A 22,357-nucleotide genomic window follows, 5' to 3' on the forward strand; every position below is an offset into this window, starting at 1 on the left:
TGCGGTGAGGAGTCCTGTGGCACCTTATAGACTAACTGAAGAGTAGGAGCATAAGCTTTCGTGGGCAAAGACCCACTTCATCAGATGCATATAGTGGAAATTTCCAGAGGCAGGTATAAATATGCAGGCCAGAATCAGGCTGGAGATGATGAGGTGGATCCAATCAAGGAGGATAAGGCCCACTTCTAGTAGCTGATCTGGAGGTGTGAATTCCAAGAGAGCAGAAGCTGCTTTTGTGTGTAGTTGCTGAGGAAGTAAAAATATATAGGCCAGGCTGTCTAAAACCCAAAAGGGCCTGCTATTCAGAAGGTGGGAACTCAACACTTTCTAAAAATCTGTCCTCACCCCAGCCCACATCATCTCAAATTGGACATCTAATACTCCAGGGACCCCCCAAATCATTAATTGGGTTTGAGAATCCTGGTCTACTTTTTTATAAATGTTTATTATTTTAATATGGGGATGATCTGGCAATCATGCTGTGGCCTCATTCTTTCACTCTCAGGAGGACTGGGGCATGATAAACTGCTTCTTTCCGAATGTGCCATTGCATGGTGACTGCCTGACGGCAGAATACCACTGACAGAGCCGTTCTGTCCATAGGATGGTTTGGGGCAGTCGCCCCAGGCCCTACGCTTTTGGGAACCCAAGGCAGCCACCCTAACTGTCCTATTGAAAGAATCCCGTGGGATTACCTCGGGGCAGGGGCATGGGCACAAGGGTCACCCTCCCACTCACCATGGCAGTGGGAGCCTCTCCCAACCTGCTAAACCCTGCTTCACCATGGCAGCAGAAGCAGAGCATTCCAGAGTGCTTTGCTTCCTGCTGCCCTGGAGAAGCCGGTCCCAGTGGGCTGGGTAGGCAGTATGGTGGGGCCAAGTGAAGCAAGCTATAAGGCTACTCCGGGTTCCACTACCAAGGTGCAGGAGCGGGAGGAGGGGTAAACCCTTGCTGCACTGTAATTCCCAAGCCACGTTGCTCAGGGGTGAAGCAGGGATGAGGGAGGAGAGAGTCTTGTCCAGTCGGCTGGATGCAGCACAGGGATTCTTATTATTCAGTCAGAAGTTTGACAAAGAACTTACTGGGTCAGGTTCTGTGGCTTGTGTTATGCAGGAGGTCTGATTAGATGGTCGTGATGGTCCTTTCTGGCCTTAAAATATGCACACGGTTTTTCACCACAAATAAATGATAGGTTTCCCAAGGTTCTAGCAGGGACAGAATTTGGATCTATGATAGGGATATAGAATACCAGCCTCACAAGTATTTAGGTGCTAAGTTATCTGGTATCAAATAAAGAATCTGAACATTACAGCAAACTGCAGTCTGAGGCACTAAACATGGGGGAAACAGATCAACTCTTGTAGCAGAGCATTTTGTACATTTTTACGGAGTTGATGTCTGGATTTCCATCCACTAAGTCTGCTGTACAGTGTTTATCTCGTTCCATTAACTGCCTAGTTGTCTGGATTGGTTAGTTCTTAATCCAGTCAGAGATTCATAGAACTTCTGTTGGCTGTGATGGATACACCATAACCACCAGCAGAACTAAGTAGTTAAAATTCCTGAATTAATCTTTTGAAGAATGTGAAGTAAAGGATAACAATGCCTGTTTGCTTAGGCTGCTCTTTTAACTGCATGATAGCACATTCATCTAGGAAACTGGGGAACAGTTTTATTTTTTCTACCTTCCTATTACAGGACTTCTTCCAACCTACAAAGGGCCTGAGTTTGCAAACACTTCAAAACCATCAATAACTGAACTCATGAGCAGAAATAATTACTGATGAACATAAGCATTTTCAGGACTGAGGTCTCCCTTGGCATACAGGACATTATTTTGGGGAAGTAACATTTGTATGGATTGCACTATCACAGGGTACTGGTGAATAATGCTTAATGTTCAGAGACGCAGATCCTCAGTTGGCATAAACTAATGTGTAAAGTGTTTTACAAAGATATTACTACTTTTCCTCGTGCTGATGGGGACAGACTCAGAGAGGATAAGTGACTTGCCCAATGGCACATACAATGTCAGTGTTGGAAGCAGAGTTAGAACTCAGGAGCCAAATTCTGAGCATTTTTTACCACAGCATAAAGCACACTGCCTCTCCTAAGGCTGGTATTCAAAGAAAACACCAAGAGCAACAGTACACTACTGTCAACCTCAACCAAAGACACTGACTCCAAGACAGGAGTGCAAATCCACAGAACTCAACAGAATTAGGTGTGTGTAAGCCTGGGCAACATTTTGCTCATTTCATTGTTACTTAGAACTGTAACATGGATGAAGCATTACTGAAAGCTATGCACCTGACAAAAAAAAGGCAATGGGATAGAAGCAACAACTGTCAGTATTTTCTACCTTGTCTGTGGCCAGCTACCATTTATAACTATTATTGTTGGCACTTCTCTGAAAGACGTTTTCAGTCTTTGCCAGGTGACTCACTATTGAAGACTGTGATATCAGCCATGTTACCTGCTGTATGCAGAGTTAGATTCTGCTAGTGCTGCCACTGGTGAAAATAGGCCACATCTTGTAGCAGAGCATTTTGAATGTTTTTACTGTTGTAATGGTGCCAATACAACAGTGGGAGTCTAGAAGAAATGTCATGGGAAGCAGAGACTAAGGGATAAATCCTGTTCTCACTGAAATCATTGACAAAAACTTCAGACATTAATGATGCACTAAAAATGGTCTATTTTTAAAGTGATGCTGTGGAACCTGTATTGTAGAGTAAGAGGGTTCTGCACATTGTCTAAGGTGGGAGAGGGGGACACTCCAAGATTTTGGTAAGTGGTCAAGGCTCGCACTTTTCTATGGAGGAGATGCAGGGTCTGCGATGGAGGTTGGGTATAGAAGGGAACTCACGGCAGAGTGCAGGAGACTATGGGGTTTGAGAGGGACTTTGTGTGAAGAGGGGGTCGTGAGCTGGGGCAAGGGAATGGAGTGCAGGAGAGGATTATAGCCTGGGGAAGGGATCTAGGAGGGGTTGCAGGCTCTGGGAGGGAGTTGTGACCCAAGAGAGTAGGGGGTGGTGACCAGGAACAGGGAGTTGGGGGAAGGAGGGGATAGGGTGCCAGAAGCAGACTGTAGCCAGGAGGTGTTTACCTAGGTGGCTCCCAGCCAGCAGCCCTGCAGGACCCTGAGGCAGGCTCACTGCCTGCCACAGGCCCAGGCTACTCAAAATGGTAGTCTACTCCCCATTGCTCTCTGCTGCAGGCACTGCAGGAGGTGGAGCCTTCACACACTGGCCCTGCCCTCAGCAAAATCTCTCAGCTCCCATGGGCCGGTTTCTGCAAAGTGTTCCCCTTCCCCCCAACACTTGGGCTGTGTCTACACTGGCACGATCTTGCGCAAAAGCGGCCACTCTTGCGCAAAAACTTGCTGCCTGTCTACACTGGCCGCGTGTTCTTGCGCAAGTAAACTGACGTTCTAATGTATGAAATCAGTGCTTCTTGCGCCAGAACTCTGATGCTCCTGCTCAGGAATAAGCCCTTTTGCGCAACTGTTGTTGCACAAGAGGCCAGTGTAGACAGGCAACATGAATTTCTTGCGCAAGAAAGCCCTATGGTTAAAATGGCCATCAGAGCTTTCTTGTGCAAGAGAGCGTCCAAACTGGCAAGGATGCTCTTACGCAAAAGCACATGCCAGTGTAGACGCTCTCTTGCCCAACTACTTTAACACAAGTAGTGGATATACTACTATTATGGACCCTTCTTCTGCTAAAGAGCTTTTGCGCAAGATCACGCCAGTGTAGAAGTAGCCTTGGAGAAGAGCACCACCAACTGCTTAAAACGCATGGGCTGCTTTGTGCCCAAGGGTCCCAGAGGGACTGTCCATGGGCTGGATTGGGCAGCTGGATCTGGACCATGGGCTATATCTCACCTGCTCCTGATCTAAATGCAGAGCACAATTCGTAAAAGTGAATCTAATAGGAACATGGCTAGCAATGATCCAACGTGTGATCCCTGTGAACCACGATTTCAGTGGGTGCTGGAGCACTCCATGATGTGCAAAGTGCATTACTCTGGTCATGCATCAAATCAAATTCTTGGCAACTGAAATGGAAACATGCACAATAGTGTTCAGCAACAGTAATTCAGTGCTGTTTGGCAATAAAATAGTAGTTCAGTGCTGTTTGCTTTGGTCAGGGGGCTGGACTCGATGACCTGAGGTCTCTTCCAGCCCTAGGATTCTATGACAAGAAAGTGACACCACTGTCAGCCAAGCTTTGATGTATCCAACCTATAAAATTAATTTCTTGTTATATAGTTAAGTTGTAGTCATTAGGCCCCAGTTCAGCACAGCATGTAAGCATATGCTCAACATATGGACTAGTCCCAGTGAAGTGTTTCATGCTTCAAACCTAGGCTTATATGTTTTGCTGAACTGGGATCTTACTCACTCATGGGCTCGTTCCTTGAGTCATTTACTTTTTTTAAGGTGCATGGGTTTTTTTCTTGCACTTAATTATAGCAAAGTAGCCCTATGCAAATTATTTTAATCAACAAAAATGTTGTTAGTTTTATTGTAAACATACTTAGTTTCTAAAAATGCATTGAAATAGTTATACTAATGCTATGATCTAAAAACACCAAAACAAAAGCTAAATAACAGCTAACATCGTTTATTTAATTTTAATTTTGATTAATTTTCAGTCAATCTGAAAAATGTTGATTACCTTCTGCTCACAGGAGTGTAACATTTTAAAACTAGGTTATGCTAGAAAATGAAACATTTCAAAAGTCTTGCTAGTATCACAATAAAGAGAGACATTATACAGTTTAAAGTTCAAAGGATATGCAGTCTTACCTCCACAATAGCATTCAGGGCAGTGTCAGCACCAATGCTAAAGTCAGTGCCTGGCACATTGTTGCTAATAGTAGCTGGCAACACACAGATAGGAATGCAAAACTCCTCAAAGCGAGCACGTGCCTCAGCTAATTGCAGACAACTTTCATAAGCCTGAAGCAGCAGTACAAGTATTATTAGCAATACGCCCTTGCATATGGATGGCAAATTACTATGCATTCAGCTAGTGGCTCCTTGTGTGTGATGCGAGGGTTGGCTTTCCATTGGCACAAAATAAAATTGGTGATACTGAGGGACAAAATTTTGTTTCCTATAAATACCACAACAGTGCACTGGGGTCGCATTGGCACAATGCTCTTCTGAAGAAAGTGCAGAAGGAAGTTAATGCGAGTTAGTACAGAGTGAAAATGAAACGTGGATAATGAAGAGATCTGAAGTAGCCAAGCAGAAATGTAGGCAGCATGAATGTACTAGAAGTAAGTCACCTCAAATAAGGTTAAATGAGCAAACACTATTTTATATACTAAATGGTTTAAGGAAAAGTAACTAGAAAAACACCTATACTCACAAGAAAAAGCTTGTGGACATACTACTATTATGGACCCTGCTTCTTTAGCTACCACTTTATCCACTTTTTTAGCTACCTCTATTACTGAAAGAAAAAGATCACACATGATTTTTCCTGAAAGGAGCATATACATCAAAAAACACCTGTTTTTATGCATTCAAACTTTGGTAACTGCATAAAAATGCAGGGATCTTGCACATACACATTGGCAAGACCATATATTTTGCAAGAACGTTTCCGAGGGTTTTTGAGGGGTCTCTTGGGAATTTCAAATCCTATCTGGTCAGGAGATAAATGTACAGTGTGAGGTAGTCTGTGTATATCTGCAAGGCTCCAGAGTTCCTAGTACTCTATAGGGAAGGATGAAAATGTGCAGCTGTTCTGACGTATGTGAATGCACTAATCCAATTCTTCCTCAACATGCAGTAATCCTGAAAAATCACTGTGGGGAGCAAATGTGACAAAAATCCCCACATATCCAGACTCTCTAAAGGAAATCCAAATCCTGTTTTCTCCAGCCTCACTTTCCCAGCAGGGGAAGCAGTGCACCAGTATCTGGTGGGAGTGGATATAAAATACTAAATTTTGCTGTGTGAGGAGAGAAGCTCTGCAGGCCAACCAGCTTCACCCCCAATAAATCCAGCAGATGTCTGTGTAGTGGTGGATTGTTAGCAGAAAATGGAAGAGGTGATCAACCTGGAGTAGTTGTTTATGTGTGGGAAGGGTCCACATGGCTTGGAGATATGACGTGGTGGTGGGGACCGAAGTTAAAATCTCACCACCAACACAGTGAAGTCCACTCCCTCCCTGAGTATTTTGGAAGTTTAACTGACAGCTAAAACTGAGATTTGACCGATCCCAGTGTCACTTCTGGACTAAAAAGCTGCCCGATTATCTTTGCAGTGCTGAGAAGCGCCACAGCCAGAAGAGGGGAATGGCATTTGTCTTTCAAGATCAGCCACTGGAAAGCCTTGGTGGGGGAACTTCAAAGAACAGCCGCTACCGCAACCCAGCCAGGTTGCGCTGAACTTTTCCTTACACCAAGAAAAGAGACACTTATTTGGGAGCTGGTTTAGATTAGTTAAAGCCTCAAAGCAGGTTGGGTACCTGCTATGCACTGATGAGCACAGCTGCAGCGTTTTAGCCAGAGGCTTGAAGTAGTGGGGCAGTTAGAGGGAGATTTGAAGCAATTACTGGCACAACCATGTAGTTAGCCTGCAATGAAAGGCACATTTTCCTTGCATTAAATATTCTATCACTTTATTTGATGCAAATATTTTTAGCAAGATCACCATTGCGATGCCCCCCTCCCGCAAACAGTCACTTAATACAAAGGGTATATTTCAGTCTATAAAGGGTTAAATAATCAACAGACAATTTAATAAATGTTAATAAATTGTTACAGATTGTAGCACAATGCAACAGGTTGCTTATAGCCCCGTATCCTAGAACAATGATTGCTTGTCTGTAACATGCTTATAACATCTATGAATCAGATTCAACCCTTCATAAATATACCCTTAATATAAATGTGACAAATGAGAACTGAATAAAAACATACGATAACTCAGCACCACCCTTCCTCTACCCAACCCCGATTTGCTGCTGTTTCTGGTTGTTAGATGATTCACCTCTTACCTCTGCTGCTTCCCTGACAGGTTCTCTCTCCTCCCTTTCACGTGGCTGGTGCTAGGTTGCTCCTCTCCCATTTTTCCATTCTCCATCTGTGACTATCAACTTTTCTTCCTCCTTTCCTCTTACTCCCACTTTCCTTAGGCATATGCCTGCATAGCAAAAGCTGTGCACAGTGTAGTGTGGATAGCCACTAAGGCTGTGAAAGTGTAACCATGTACATGTTTAACCGATGAGCCTCATTAAGTTTAAAAATCAGCTCCCCACCCACACTAGCTTCCGGGAAGCCACTTAACACCCGCCCTGTGTAACCATTTTAATTTTGAGCAGTTACACAGTTACTTTAACACATTTTGTACATCCCTAGCTCAGGCAGGCTACCCAGTTCATGGCTTTTATGGTGCAGACATTGTGAATTTAAGACATTTTCCTGTCTGTGGATTAACTCTATATTTCTTTCTCTTAACCCTCTCTAAGCCCCATCACACTTCAAATTATTCCCTGCCCCCCATCTTCTTATCAGTCTCTGTTGACTATTAGAGGAGCTATAATTTAGTTTCACTCTGTTAAAGCAAATGGGAACCACTTGTCTTATGTAAAATCATGTTGCAGAATTTTCTCTGAAATCCTCCCCGGTTGGAGATTTGCGTTGCAGAATCCAAGCTTTTATTTAAAAATTTAGTCTTTATAGAGTTATAAAGAAAACAATTTGAAAATACTGACCAGTATACACTTGGGCTACGTCTACACTGGTCCCTTTTCCGAAAGGGGCATGCTAATTTTCAACTTCAGAATAGGGAAATCCGCGGGGGATTTAAATATCCCCCGCGGGATTTAAAGATGTCCGCCGCTTTTTTCCGGCTTGGGGAAAAGCCGGAAAAAAGCGTCTAGACTGGCGCGATCCTCCGGAATAAAGCCCTTTTCCAGAGGATCTCTTATTCCTACTTCAAAGTAGGAATAAGAGATCCTCCAGAATAGGGCTTTATTCTGGAGGATCGGGCCAGTCTAGACGCTTTTTTCCGGCTTTTCCCCAAGCCGGAAAAAAGCGGCGGCCATCTTTATTTAAATCCCGCGGGGGATATTTAAATCCCCAGCAGATTTCCCTATTCTGAAGTTGAAAGTTAGCATGCCCCTTTCGGAAAGGGCCAGTGTAGACGTAGCCTTCCTGAGTGTTGTGTTCCTGAGTTTGCACACTGATGGGTTTTTTTTAACAGAAACTGCCAGCTAACATGCTTATCCCACAATCCTCAAATGTCTCCTACATCTAGCTAGGTGCCAAAAGTGCCAAACCTCTACCAGATTAACTCTGCAAGGCAGTCATACAATGTCAGTACAAAAATCTGACACATCAAAAAATAAAGTTTTTTAAACGTAAATTTGATTTAATATAAAAAACATATAACACAGGACAAACTGCACTGAGCGCAAGATTTATTTGTTTAATATTTTTCCACTCAAGATCATGTCAGCTGAAGAAGTGGGGTTTGAAAGCTCATGATAGACTAACTCAGCTACCCCTCTGAGATTTGTTTCGTATGTGATTGATAAAAATCCTGCATTCTAAAATGTAAGTGAAACTGACACAGAATTTCCAGGGTGCTGTGCTAGAGAGGCTCAGAATTAAAAAATCTTGCTACTCAATTTAAGTCCCACTGCTAAGGAGTGCACAGGTCTTTTCTTTAGGTTGTAAATTCTTCAAAGCGGGAAGTCCTATATTTTGGTGTTGTTCATCTTCTATTTAGCACTATCATGAACCCTTTTTAATTCAGAATTTCTTCACATTAGGAGCTACCTATTAACTCTATCATATTTTTCCTGAGTGCAAGATATGGGAAATAATTAAGCACATTAAAAGATGCCAAAGGACCACTGGATGATTTTTGGTTGTCTGCATGTAAAGATCTACACTGAATTATCCACAATTTACTTTTGGAGTTTGATTATTTTAGTATTTAGTTGTGGTTAAGGAAACCATTTTACTCCCTCCTTAAAGTCTTCAAAATAGTAACTATCATCTTTGGACAGATCTTATATACAAACATATTTTGGGCAACATGAGCCTTGCAATGCATCAACTAACTAAAAATTACACTTGTATTATGTACAGAGAACAATTTATCTGACTATGGAAAATAAGTCCCCCAGTTAGAAAGTCAGTATCCTATAAATAGCATTTAAGATACTGTTTACATGCCTGACTATTTTTCACACAATATAACAGAGGCAACTAAAGTAACTAGCCAGACTAAAATTGTTCTGGATCTCAGAAAGCTGCCTATATATGTACTAGAGACACCTCATTACCCATTAGGAGACCTCATACTTACCTTATTATAAACTGACAAAATTGACAAAGACGGACATTTAAGTTAGAAGTGCATCAATAAAACAGTTGGTTTGAATCCCTACAACAAAGTTTCGGGTCACTTTAGTGCTCATGAAATATGCCAGACTGATAATATTGGAAACTGTGTCATATCCACAGACCAGGGACCATTAACTTCACCCACTAATGTGCTTCAATACTGATCTAAAGGAATCATTTGTAGGAGTTCATTGTTCATGCCCATGCAATATCTCTGCTCAATATTCTCATTCATAGAAACTAGGAGATTGCCCATGCATATTTAATAAGCCATTTGGCCATTACAGAGGGTGACATCACTACTGAGTATAGATACCAACTTCACCTCTAGCCAGGAGGTGCGACCTCCCCCTGCCCTCACTCCGCCTCTTCCCACAACCCTCTGGCCCCACTTTGCTCCCATTTTACACCTTACCTCCAAAGTTTTCCCCACCCAGCCTCTTCTCTACCTCTTCCCCCAAGCACACAGCATCTCCACTCCTCCCCTCCTTCCTGGAACATCTGGAATGCCACAAAACAGCAGTTGGCAGGAGGCAATGGGAAAGAGGGAGGAGTTGAGCAGCAGTGCTACTGGGAGTGAGAGGTACTAAGAGGAGGGGGAATCTTGGCTATTGCTGGGTGTTTTTCTCCGAGGGCAATCTAGCCCTGGAGCATCCATGGAGTCAGCATCTATGCTACTCAATATGATCTGAATGTGTGAAATTCAACATCAAAAGATCTATATTCCACTACCAGTTCTCTGAGAGACCCACTATAGCTTCCATCTGAACTGATGCTCAGAGGACAGAAGGCTTACACATCTTACAAACTTTTGTTATTAAGAAAAAGTCCTTTCATTTCTCTAAACAAAAGATCTTAAAGAAATTATTTCAACTCTATTTTAATTCTCTTCACGGCTTAACTGAAATCTATGGCTTCCTGAACCACTATTCATCTCAAAACAAAGTTAAACTACGGTATTAAAAAGATGGGAATACTGTCTGACCGCTATCCAATGATGGGTTACATAAAATCTAAAATACTGCTATGTGTCCTGCTCTATGGAAAATAGTCTACAAGTTCTAAAAGATGACAGTTAAGTAAATGCAGAAAGTCTATGAAAAGAAGAAAAGGCAGGCATCATGCATTATAGCATTATTTTACTTACCTTGATTTGATGTCAATCTTTTTTGGAATGGATAATTTTATTTACCAGAACTGGAAACAAGGCCAATAACTAAATTTTGATCTGTTGTTTACACTCTTTACAAGGGAAAGCAAACATATAATAATGCATCAAGATTTAACTTGGCTAAAAATAAATAAAATGAAAAGTTGACTCTTCCATATACAGGTAAGTTACTAAGTATATAAATGCAAAAATTGATGTTAATGCTCATGGATTAAAATGTGTAAAAGTATCTATGGTATATGTACACTGCAGTAACACACATGCAGCTGGAACATATCATTTGACCTGGGCTTGCAGGGCTCAGGCTGCAAGTCTCTAAAACTGTTGCATAGATGTTTGGATTCAGACGCCAGCACAAATGTCTGCACTGCAATTTTACAGCCCACTTAGGCAGAGTCCCATGAGTCAGCTGATGTGGTCCAGGTGCAGGTGTTCCAATACAGATCTATCCTAAGTGACTTGCAAACTGAAGTCCCATGTTCAAAAGGGACTTGAAAATCACTATCTTTCACAGAAAATCAGTGGGACTTATGTGCCTTCACACTTACACTTTTGGAAATGGGACTAAAGGGCTATTCAATAATTCTCCCTCTTGCTATATCCTTGTATGAGGTTATGGCCATGATTGTATAAGACACAGGACAAAACCACAAAGTAGCACTTCCAGGTACATGAATGAAGTAAACATGTTATGAAGGAGAGCTAGAATTCCTTCAAAATAAATCCAGAATGAAAAATGTGTGACATTTTGATCTTAAAGAAAAAGCCTCCCGTAGTAGTTTGCAGTCTTTGATTTTAACTGTAGACTTTCTGTGCAGATTAAACCTGACTTTCTCCAAATATGATTTTCTCTTTTAAAAATAATTTCAAAATCATTGCTATTTTTTATTCCATGGGAACCTAAATTCTGTTTCTGATGCATAAGTAGAAAATCACTATATTTGGAGTAAAAATGATAGATTTATGTTTCCTGAAATTTCCAAAATTACCCCAATAAGATATAAATTTATATTCTTGACAACAAAATCAGACTTTGTTTTAATAAGTGACTCTCAAACTATTTTCTGTCTAGTCAACACTAGTTATTTTGCATATTAATAGGCACATCTTTTTAGTTAATAATACAAAAGAGTTCCTGAGTTCTGAGTAGCTACCACTTCTATTAGGCTCAATAAGAGTTATCTCAATATATTTTTGAATGATTACATAGTGAAAATACTGCTTTTTATTAAGAATATAAGAAAGGCTGTTCTGGGCCAGACCATCGGTCTACCTAGCCTAGTATCCTGCTTTCTGAAAGTGTCTGGTACCAAGTACTTCAGAGAGAATGAACAGGCAATTTATTGAGCGATCCATCCCTGTCGTCCAGTCCAAGTTTCTAGCAGTCAGAGACTCAGAGACACCCAGAGCATGGGGTTACATCTTTGACTATCATGGCTAATAGCCATGATTGCTTACTTTGACCAAGAGTTTTTAGCGACAGACCTTGTACTTGGACTTTCAGAAATCCTTTAACACTGTATCTTGCATCATCCTTGTCCATATGGTTGTTGACCTCTCAAATGATTCCAAAAAAACTGGTGGTGAACGATTTCCCTTTTCAAAAGCCATTGTGACACTTTCCTGATATCATATGTTCATCTAGGTGCCAGAATTGTCCCAGATTTGAGGTGTCATTAGAGGAGGTTTTGGAATAAATTGATAAACTTAACAGTAACAAGTCACCAGGACCGGATGGCATTCACCCAAGAGTTCTGAAAGAACTCAAATGGGAAATTGCGGAACTATTAACTATGGTTTGTAAACTATCCTTTAAATCAGCTTCTAAAAGATAGCTAATGTGACGCCAATATTTAAAAACTAGATTTAGAGGAGATCCTGGCAATTACAGACCGGTAAGTCTAAAGTCAGTACCAGGCAAATTAGTTCTATAGTAAAGAAGAAAAATTATCACACACAGAGATTAATACAATTTGTTACGGGACAGTCAACATGGTTTCTGTAAAGGGAAATCATGCCTTATTAATCTACTAGAGTTCTTTGAGGGGGGTCAACAGACATGTGGACAAGAGGGATCCAGTGGATATAGTATACTTAGATTTCCAGAAAGCTTTTGACAGGGTCCCTCACCAAAAGCTCTGAAGTAAAGTAAGCTGTCATGGGATAAGAGGGAAGGTCCTCTCACGGATTGATAACTGGTTAAAAGACAGGAAACAAAGGGTAGGAATAAATGGTTAAGTTTTCAGAGTGGAGAGAGTAACTAGTGGGATCCTCCAAGGGTCTGTTCTGGGACCAATCCTATTCAATTTATTTATAAATGATCTAGAAGGAGGGGTAAACAGTGAGGTGGCAAAATTTGCAGATGATACCAAACAGCTCAAGATAGTTAAGACCAAAGCAGACTGTGAAGAGCTTCAAAAATATCTCACGAAACTAACTTATTGGGCAATAAAATGACAAATGAAATTTAATGTAGCTAAATGTAAAGTAAAGCACATTAGAAACCATAACAACAACTATACATACAATAGGATGGGGACTAATTTAACTACACCTACTCAAGAAAGAGATCTTGGAGTCGTGGATAGTTCTCTGAAAACATCCACTCACTGTGCAGAGGCAGTAAAAAAGAAAATAGAATGTTAGGAATTATTTAAAACGGGATAGAGAATAAACAGAAAATATCTTATTGCCTCTATATAAAACCATGGTACGCCCACATCTTGAATATTGTGTACAGATGTGGTGGTCACTTTCTCTCAAAAAAGATATATTGGCATTGGAAAAGGTTCAGAAAAGGGCAACAAAAATTATTAGGGTCTCATATGAAGAGAGATTAAAAAGACTTGGACTTTTCAGTTTAGAAAAGAGGAGACTAAGAGGGGATATGATAGAGGTCTATAAAATCACGAGTGGTGTGGAAAAAGTGAATAAGGAAAAGTTATTTACTTATTCCCACAGTGTAAGAACTAGGGGTCACCAAATGAAATCAATAGGCAGCAGGTTTAAAACAAACAGCCACCTAACACCACACTGGTTTAAGTGATATGTCACATACCACAGTTGTTAGTTCGACAATGTCACATCTGATATCTTTCAGAACTCTTGGGTGAATAAAATCTAGTTCCAAAGATTTATTAGTGTTTATCAACTTGTTCCAAAATCTCCTCTACTGACACCTGAAGCTATAGCAGTTTATCAGATTTGTCACATAAAAAGAATTGCCCAGGTATGGAAATCTCCTTGAATCTTTTGCAGAGAAGTGATGCAAAGTAGAGCATTAGTAAAATAACTACTTATTGGGGAAATAGCCAAAAATAAACCCTAATCTTTGTAATAAATAAGGATGTCCTGGTATTTTTTACTGAAACTGGATACTCTAATGTCTGATGTAGGGAAGGGATTTTCCATTCTACACTTGTAAATTATCACTATTTTTTACTTTGGGCTTGATGATGGCACTTTTTTCACTCCCCTATCTTCCTCTCCCCTCCCCTCCATATATGTTTGCAACAAAAACCATTTATGTGTATACAGTGTTGTAGCCATGTCAGGCCCAGGATATTAGATAAACAAGAGTTGTGCGATGATATCCTGAATTGCACCAACTTTATACTGGTGTGAGCAACAAGCTGTTCTTCAAGTCCTGAATAGCCTAAAAATTGAGTCTCTCACCAACAATAGTTGGTTCAATAAAATATATTAGCTCACTAGTTTGTCTCATTTTATTACTTTCCAAAATCCAAAAATGTGAAAAATGAAAATGGAGTTTTTCTATACAGTTTATGTGAAAATGGTTGAAACTTCTGGAGGTAAGAGAAAGCTAAGTACCCCTAATGTTTCAGTTTAGTAATATTTGGATGCAGGCACCAAACCATTTTGCAGATTATGTTTCCGGTGTTCTGGTCTATAAAATATCCATTGCTAGCCAATTCAATCAGCATTAACTTGAATGCTTTGTTAGTAAGCATGCACACTTGAACAGACTTACATCAGTTATAGTGTTCAGAGCAGTATCTGCACCAATGCTGAAATCTGAACCCGGTACATTGTTGGATACAGTTGCAGGAACCATAACCATTGGAACACAGAACTCCTCATATTTCTCACGGGCAGCTGACAATTCCAAAAGTCCCAGGTAGGCCTGTTGGGCACAGGCATGGTGTAAACAATTAAGAGGGACATAAAGAGGACAAGGGTGGAATAATAACAGGGATGAGGCCAAAGGGAGAGCCATTTTTACCACAGCACACATCACAGATTGGGATAATAAGGAACCACTAAAATCTAACAAAAATACATAAACAAAAACAGTAAGATATATAGCATATACATGCATAATGCTCTAATACAAAAAAATTACTATACAGATAGATTCCCATACATCTTAATATTACAGTTATTTTCATTTAAGTGCCCAGCAATCTCATCACTATGGACCTGATTCAGCAAAGTACTTATGCATGAGCATAAGTCCATCCACATTCAGGAAGGCACTTAACATGTGCTTAATTTTAAGTATGTTTGTTTATACACTTTGATGAAAAGAAATGCTTTCTTGAATCAAGGCCTATATAAAGTAAAAGCTGTTTTGGTGAAAAGACTAAAATCCTTTCAAAAAATAAAAATGCATTTCTAATTATTTACAGAAAATAAAATGTATCAGAATGAAATCAACATGTGAACTGGAGTGGCTTAAACAATAAGCTATAGTGCAGTTTTTATTATTTATTAATTTAAAAATTACTATAGAGATTTTCAAAGATGTCTACATTTCTTAGTCTCATTGGAGACTCCTAAGTCACTTAGGCTCTTTGAAAATGTGTTTTATCTTGCTGTCTTACATTTGATTAAGAAAAAAAAAGTAACTATCCTGGATACCAAAGCTCTAGAGACATGGATCATCTCAAAATGTCTTATCTCAAAAGCCCTCGCTCTGGTTCCATATGTCAAAATGCATCATATGCAAAATTTTAGTTGCAAGCAAAAGAAAATATTTTGATGCTTAAAAATGAGTGTATGTTTCAATTCCACTCCAGATAACATGTTAACAGAATGACTAAGTAATGTACCTCAAATCCACCAATAACCATAAGAGCGTTGATGTTATTAGCACGCATCTGGTCAGCAATCTTCTCCAAATATTTTGCAGGGAGGGTACTAAAAATATTTAAATCAAAATGAGAGGGGTAAAAAAAAATCTATGGATATTACCCACAATACCTGTTCATTTTGATAAGATGATTGTTACACTGTCAGAAGACAGTGAAATGTTCTGCATTTTATACACTTGACATAGGCTAAGGTGATTCCCATGCTCATGCACCAATAATCACACTTGCACACAATAGCTTAGTGTGCATATAAATAGCAGTGTAGCTTTGGTAGCATGAGCAGTGGTAGTGGAGGCACTCACTTGTTTCAGGCAGGTTTGTATTTGGTGTGCCCAAGCCAAGCTTCCCCTGAACTACTCACTTCTTCTACTCCTGAGCTACTTTGCTATTTATACTCAATCTAGCCCAGTGTATGTATTTGAGCAGCGGAATCACACCCCTAACTTGTAGTATAGACACAGCCTTATGCACAGACATTTTTTCTTCTTCTGAGTATCACCTATATTACGATGATTACATGATACAATTGCAGCCAGGAACAAAGGAAACCAGGAATGGCTTTTATGGGAAATCCATCCCAAATCTTATAGAAACTCAATTTTATGTCTTTAGTAGGTCTTTTCCCTCTCTTCTTTTAAAATAAGAAGAGCAAAAAAACCCAAGAAGAGCTGGATATGACTCACAGTGTGCCCTTGTAGCCAAGAAGGCTAATGGCATATTGGGGTGCATTAGTAGGAGCATCACCAGCATATCTAGGGAAGCGATTACTCCCCTTTATTCATCACTGATGATGCTACATCTGGAGTATTGCATCCAATTCTGGAGTATTGTGTCCAATTCCAAGGATGTAGGCACATTGTAGAGTCCAGCGGAGGGCAACAAAAATTAGAGGGCTAGAGCACACAACTTATGAGAAGAGGAACTATTTTAATTCTGTCTCCTCTGATGGGAACACATTAGTACCACAAAATGCTGAATTTGAACATCCTGAATTTAAAAGAGAACAGACCAAGTACATTCTGAAAAGACAAAAGAAGCTTCAATGCATAAATATACTGTAAAGACAGCACTTGGGAGCTCAAGAATGCATGTTTTGGCCCCTGTTTCTTCTACTTGCATAAAGTGACTAAAGCCAAAATTATGACATTACCGTTTTGTGCCAAGAAGTGACCCTCCTTGGCCAGTCCATCCTCCAACATCTCCCCAGCTGATTTCCTTTATCTACAAATAAAATGAAAAAGAGGAGGTTCTCTTAAGTAATTTTCCAAATGCTGTATTTTTGGTCATGCAATGATGCAGCTTAATGTAAAGCTTTCAGAACAGATGTTGATTGAGAACTATGGGAGCTGCTACAAATGAGACAGGGAAAAAAATCCCACAGCTCAGTTTCAAGAGGTTAATTTAATCTCCCTTGAAATTTTACCCCTCTCTTTATCCCCATCCTTAATTCCACACTATTTGTTTCTTCTTCCTCTATGAATCTTGCCCCCATCTTTTCCCTCAACTCTTATCTTTCGTCATTTTCCTATTTCATGTCTTCCCCTCACCTTTAGTGACAGTGTAATGCAAGAATCCAAACCAGTCCCAAGCTTGGTTCTTCACACACTCAAGAGAAGGAACAATTTTCACTCTGCTGTGACCTGACACTTCCCTGCCATCCCCTGGCCGAGCTAGGCAGTAGAATCTGACAAACACTGAATCTATCTTCTCAAGATTAGCTGATGTATTGCTTTTGACATGGAGGAAGGGAAGTATCATGACGACTAACCTATCCCCATTTTCTGAAAAAAAAAAACCCCAACAGACACAACCTGTCTGCCCTAAAGAGAAGTTCTCCAGGGTTTCAAAAATACATCCTGTCACAAGTGACTTGGCTGCTGTATAGTGTAGTACATGCTACCGAAGGGGTATATATGACAATAAAGGTAGAAACATGACAACCGATTCAATGATTTGTCGGTTATCTCATTGTTATGTACCCTGTGTACTTATCTCCAGATGCTTCATACTCCAATGGCTACTACAATGTAGGCAGTGTGCCAAATACTCAGCATCCTGCCAAGGTCACATTAAAGCTATCCTCTGTGCAGAAGCAATGAAACTCTTCTACAGAGAATTTCTCATCCAAGATATCCAAGAGACAAAAAAATTCAGACTGGATTAACCTAAATCAGGATGTTCTTAAAGGTACATTTTATAATGGACTGCTTTTTTTGTAGACATATCCTACATCTTTAAAAGTTATGAGTGCAACAATAACTGCGGGCACAAAATTAAGTAGGCTGAGCCTCTGCCTGCTTCAATAGTTCTTGCAAAGAGACAGAGGTCCAACCTGTGCCCAAATTTCAATAGCTGGCATAAATTGTGCATCCTCAAACAAGAGAGCCACTCCTCTGAAAGTATACCGCTCAAGAACGAGACTCTTCTCTATTTTTGTGTTCAGCACAGTGCTACACACATTGCTGGTGCTTAACAATGTAATAATCTCAAACAAAATATTAATTCATAATTGAATTGCCTAGGTCTGGGCTGTACCGAAATTCTGTTGGTGTTTAGTACCCAAATATTGCATCAAGACATGCTCAGTCTCTATAACTAGTGCTTAGCAATAGTAAATGTACTTGTGACATAATCTATGTATTTATCAATTTTTGTTGGCAATAAAGTAATTAGCTCCAATCTGAATTAACTAGGTGTGTGTATATATAAGCAGTTAAATTTAAAAATCCCTGTGAACTTAGTTCCCTCAATGGCCTCACAATCATTTTGTTACTTCCATTTGATAAATGACAAATAGGTAAAAAATAAAGACGAGCTACCGTACTTTAAATGCAGTAATTTCATACTAACCTGGCCTCTAGAAAAGCCTTCAAATCCATCAATAACAGCAAACATGTTGTGACCTTCAGTTATGCCAACTCTTACTGCAGATCGGACAGCAGCGTTCATCCCAGCTGCTGGGGCACCTACATTTAAAACTGCCACATTAAAATTAGTCTGCAAAAGAAAGAAAACAATTGTTAGACAGAATGTACACTAATTAAACAACTGACAGATACTCTAATGTTACATAGCAGCTATATAGTAAAAAAAAGACACACAAAACTATCAGAAAAGGAACAAAAGATCTAGCATTTCTAATTTTTTTCTTAGACAATTTTAACAAAAAGCTTCATTTGACCTGAAGATCATATCACTCAAGGTCATGTATTTTCTTCCTAATAGGGTCAAAAAATGACAGAAAAAACTCAGTTATCCATGTGGTGTCATATCTGTGCAGAACTCTGGAACAAAAAATACCCAGAGCTGGCAAGGCAAAGAGTGGGAAGGGACATGTTTTGGTCTCGTGACATAACCACTAAGCAGGTGCTATCAGCTGACTCATGGAGCAGAAAAGACAACAGCTTTAAATTAAAATGCCTGCCAAAACGTTATGGGCAAGATACTATAACAATGGTCACTTAAAAGAGACTTTCACAGTGAGACAATGGTTTATAAGTTAGATTTAGACAACTTGAACTACTTTTGGGTATGTAATGTTTCCTAAATACTGGAATTAAATGTATTTAGGTAAAGGGCTTTCAGCTCAAAGTCTCTGTTTTAAATTCTACAGTGAAGTCAGGATAATGATACTGAGATACTGGAGTGATTTCCATGGCACAAGGCTACAATATAATACACAGATTTTGACTTCACTAAAGATTAGAGCAAAGAACAGAGAGATGTAGGAGAAAAAAGGCTCTTAAAACAAGGCCCGCAATAATAAAAGAAACAGAATATTCTCAGGTAACTTACATTCTGTGCACATGTTCTTATCAATATCAAAGTCCTTCTTTACATAACTTAATTATGAATTTTACCTTGGATGTGTCAAACAATTGTTTGTAGATGGATTTACAAAAAAGCACATTCAATACATTTTAGGTAATCGAATACGCACAATACTGTTGTAAGATTTTTTTTAGTTATAGGTCAGATATATGGGGTTTGATTCGGACCTCAAACCAGTTTTGGAACAGCAAACATTATTTTCTGCAGTGGAGACACTTTTACTTCACATTGGTGTAACCAAGAACATTGTCTGGTCCACAGATATTTTCCTAAAAAAAAACAACTCTATGCTTTGAGTTCTATTGTACACATTAAAGGAAATGACAAACCCAAATGAGTCTTCTCAGGGTAAAAAAAAGTCAAGCTATTGAGTAAAAAAATCAGCAAAACATCTTGTAGACTAATTATAACCATGATTCACAGAACTCTACTAAACTCAAGGTACAATAAGCAGTACCTGAAACAGAGGCATGTTCTTTCCAAATTAACCACTGGTTATTTTCCTCAAAGTTGTACTAAAATAAAATCTTTACATTATAACTAGGCCTGTCAAGCAATTAAAAAAATTAATCGTGATTAATCACGCGATTAAAAAAAATCATTGTGATTAATCGCACTGTTAAACAAGAATAAGATTCCAGCTGACCCCGACCTCCTAGTTCCGCTGCCTCTACAGTGTTTAAAAGGGGCATACCATGGGAACCTGGGATCAGCTTGAGTCCCCAGGTGACCCCGGCTCCGTGCAGCGCTGCCCCTTTGAAACGCGGCTGCAGCATTTCAAAGGGACAGCACCGTGGAGCCTGTAATCAGATGGAGTCCCCCACTGATCCCAAGCTCTGCTTTGAGCTGCCCCATTGACATGCTGCCTCAACATTTCGAAGGGGCAGCGGCCATAGGAGCTCCTGATCAGCTGGACTCCCCAGCTGACCCCCAGCTCAGTGCAGCGCTATCCCTTTTAAACCTGGCCGTGGTGTTTCAAAGGGGCAGGACTGCAAAAACACTTGGAATTAATGGATTAAAAAATTAATGCGTTAATTGTGCTCTGCATTAATCGCAGGCATTAACGCGCAGCCTAATTATAACTATTAGATGTTGGGCCAACCCTTCAGACAGTATAAATCCAATGTGGCTCCATTGATTTCCGTGAAGCCATGTTGATTTACACCTGTTAAGAATACAGCCCATTACTTTCATATGAAAGAAGTAAGTCTACATTTATAATATAATGGAATCTGATTTCATATTACACCAGTTTAAATTAATACAAGCAAAAAAATCTTAAGAATAGAACTAAAAGTTTGCATGGCTTACCTTCTGGAGAAGTTAAACTATGTTATATTTAGTAAGAGTGAAGCATTCAAGTGCTAGTGAACAGCAGAAGCAAAATGCAAAGTAGTCTGAGGCTGTGTAGCAGCATTCATTGAGCTTTAAGCGATTTGTTAATCACATTCAGCAGCACCTCCACATTAAAATGACATGCATTAAAATGCTCTGCCCAGATACTGGCATTGCTGTGGCCTAATCGAGGAGGAAACTCTTCATTTTCAATCCCAAAAGAGAACACGTGTTTTGGTTGTTTTCCAAAGATTACAGATTTTAAAACACAAACAGTCACTAAACCAAAAGCATGGTATTGATGCAAATATTGCACGGCTATATTACTTCCTGTGCCACACAGAGTGACAGTGCATGCCAGACTGTGTAGGCCTGTAGCGAAGAGTCTCATTCTCCAGTACCAGAATGAACGCAGTGCTGCTGCACACTTAGGATCGTAGCCAGCGAAGCACTTAAGTACTACAGCTGACTCTATATGACTTTTGATTCTGCAAGAAGTAGGCAAGACTTTGTTGGGTCAGGGCCATATATATACAAGTATGTAAATGCATGTATATGCTTTTATGTATTAAGAATTTCTAACAAAATATTGTATTTGGGCTGTTAAAATTACAATGAAGTCATATTTAAAACAACATAATGCCCCCTGTCTGTCCTAAAGGATTATATGTTAAGTAATTTATGAAAAGTTTTGTATTGATATTTGATATTTCATTTTCTTCTGGTGCCTTCAAAGAGATATTTAATTTGCCTAATGACTAAGCCTAAATAGGATTGGTAAATCTTACATAATATTGTAGCTATTAAAAATGGAATGGCTTTGGCTCTTGAAATGTTAAATGTTTTTTGCTTATATATGGCTGATGGTGAATAACATCTGGATACTTCTGTTGCCCCGTTGCCAGAATTTTGCATTGTGATACTTAAGATTATTATCTGACTTTCCTGGACACCAACAAAAAGATCATTTTTTCTTGGATTGATCTAATAATAAATGGACTGAAGAAATCATCAACCCTAGACCACAAAACTACCTGGCAGACACTTGTTTGATCCCAGAACTAAGAAATGTCAGTAAATTATTAAACTATGATAGCACTGTGGTAAGTATTTCAGACATCTACAGATTTTATGCTCTTTGCTTTTATTCTCCACTGACCTGACGACCTCTTCTGCTACATTCAAAGAGACATTCAATTTGACAAATGACTAAGCCTACGTAGGATTGGTAAATCTTACATAATATTGTATCTATTCAAAATGGAATGGGTGTGGCTCTTGAAATGTTAAATTTTGAAATTATCATTTTCAGCATTGTTTCCCCTTACTCATGAAGAGGGAGAGAATATTCTTAAATTTGCAGAATCCGGCATTCTGTCTTTTATAACCTACTATAAATACACATGGTATGGTTTAGGATAACCATGTGATTACAGAATAGGCATTAAAAGTTTCTACAGAGAAAATGGTTTATCAGTAAATTATGAAATCTGCATTTCATGGAAGTCAATTTAATTTTCATTTTAGA

At 39.5% G+C, this 22,357-nt stretch overlaps 1 protein-coding gene across 3 annotated transcripts in view; it reads right to left on the reverse strand.

Moving 5' to 3' along the window:
- PFKP (phosphofructokinase, platelet) overlaps positions 1-22,357 on the reverse strand; it is a 93,720-nt gene that overhangs the window by 11,259 nt on the left and 60,104 nt on the right. Inside the window, exons 13-17 of one of the 3 annotated variants that reach the window (XM_075922711.2) lie at positions 18,514-18,660; positions 16,814-16,884; positions 15,622-15,709; positions 14,541-14,693; positions 4,814-4,966 (exon numbers count right to left, since the gene is read on the reverse strand). In XM_075922711.2, the coding sequence (XP_075778826.1) occupies positions 4,814-4,966; positions 14,541-14,693; positions 15,622-15,709; positions 16,814-16,884; positions 18,514-18,660 (612 nt within the window). The remainder of the gene's footprint in view (positions 1-4,813; positions 4,967-14,540; positions 14,694-15,621; positions 15,710-16,813; positions 16,885-18,513; positions 18,661-22,357) is intronic. The other 2 variants (XM_075922709.2, XM_075922710.2) reach the window with 2 other exon arrangements.

The sequence above is a fragment of the Pelodiscus sinensis genome, chromosome 2, assembly GCF_052426305.1.
Source record: "Pelodiscus sinensis isolate ZL-2025 chromosome 2, ASM5242630v1, whole genome shotgun sequence".
Taxonomy (NCBI): Eukaryota; Metazoa; Chordata; order Testudines; family Trionychidae; genus Pelodiscus; species Pelodiscus sinensis.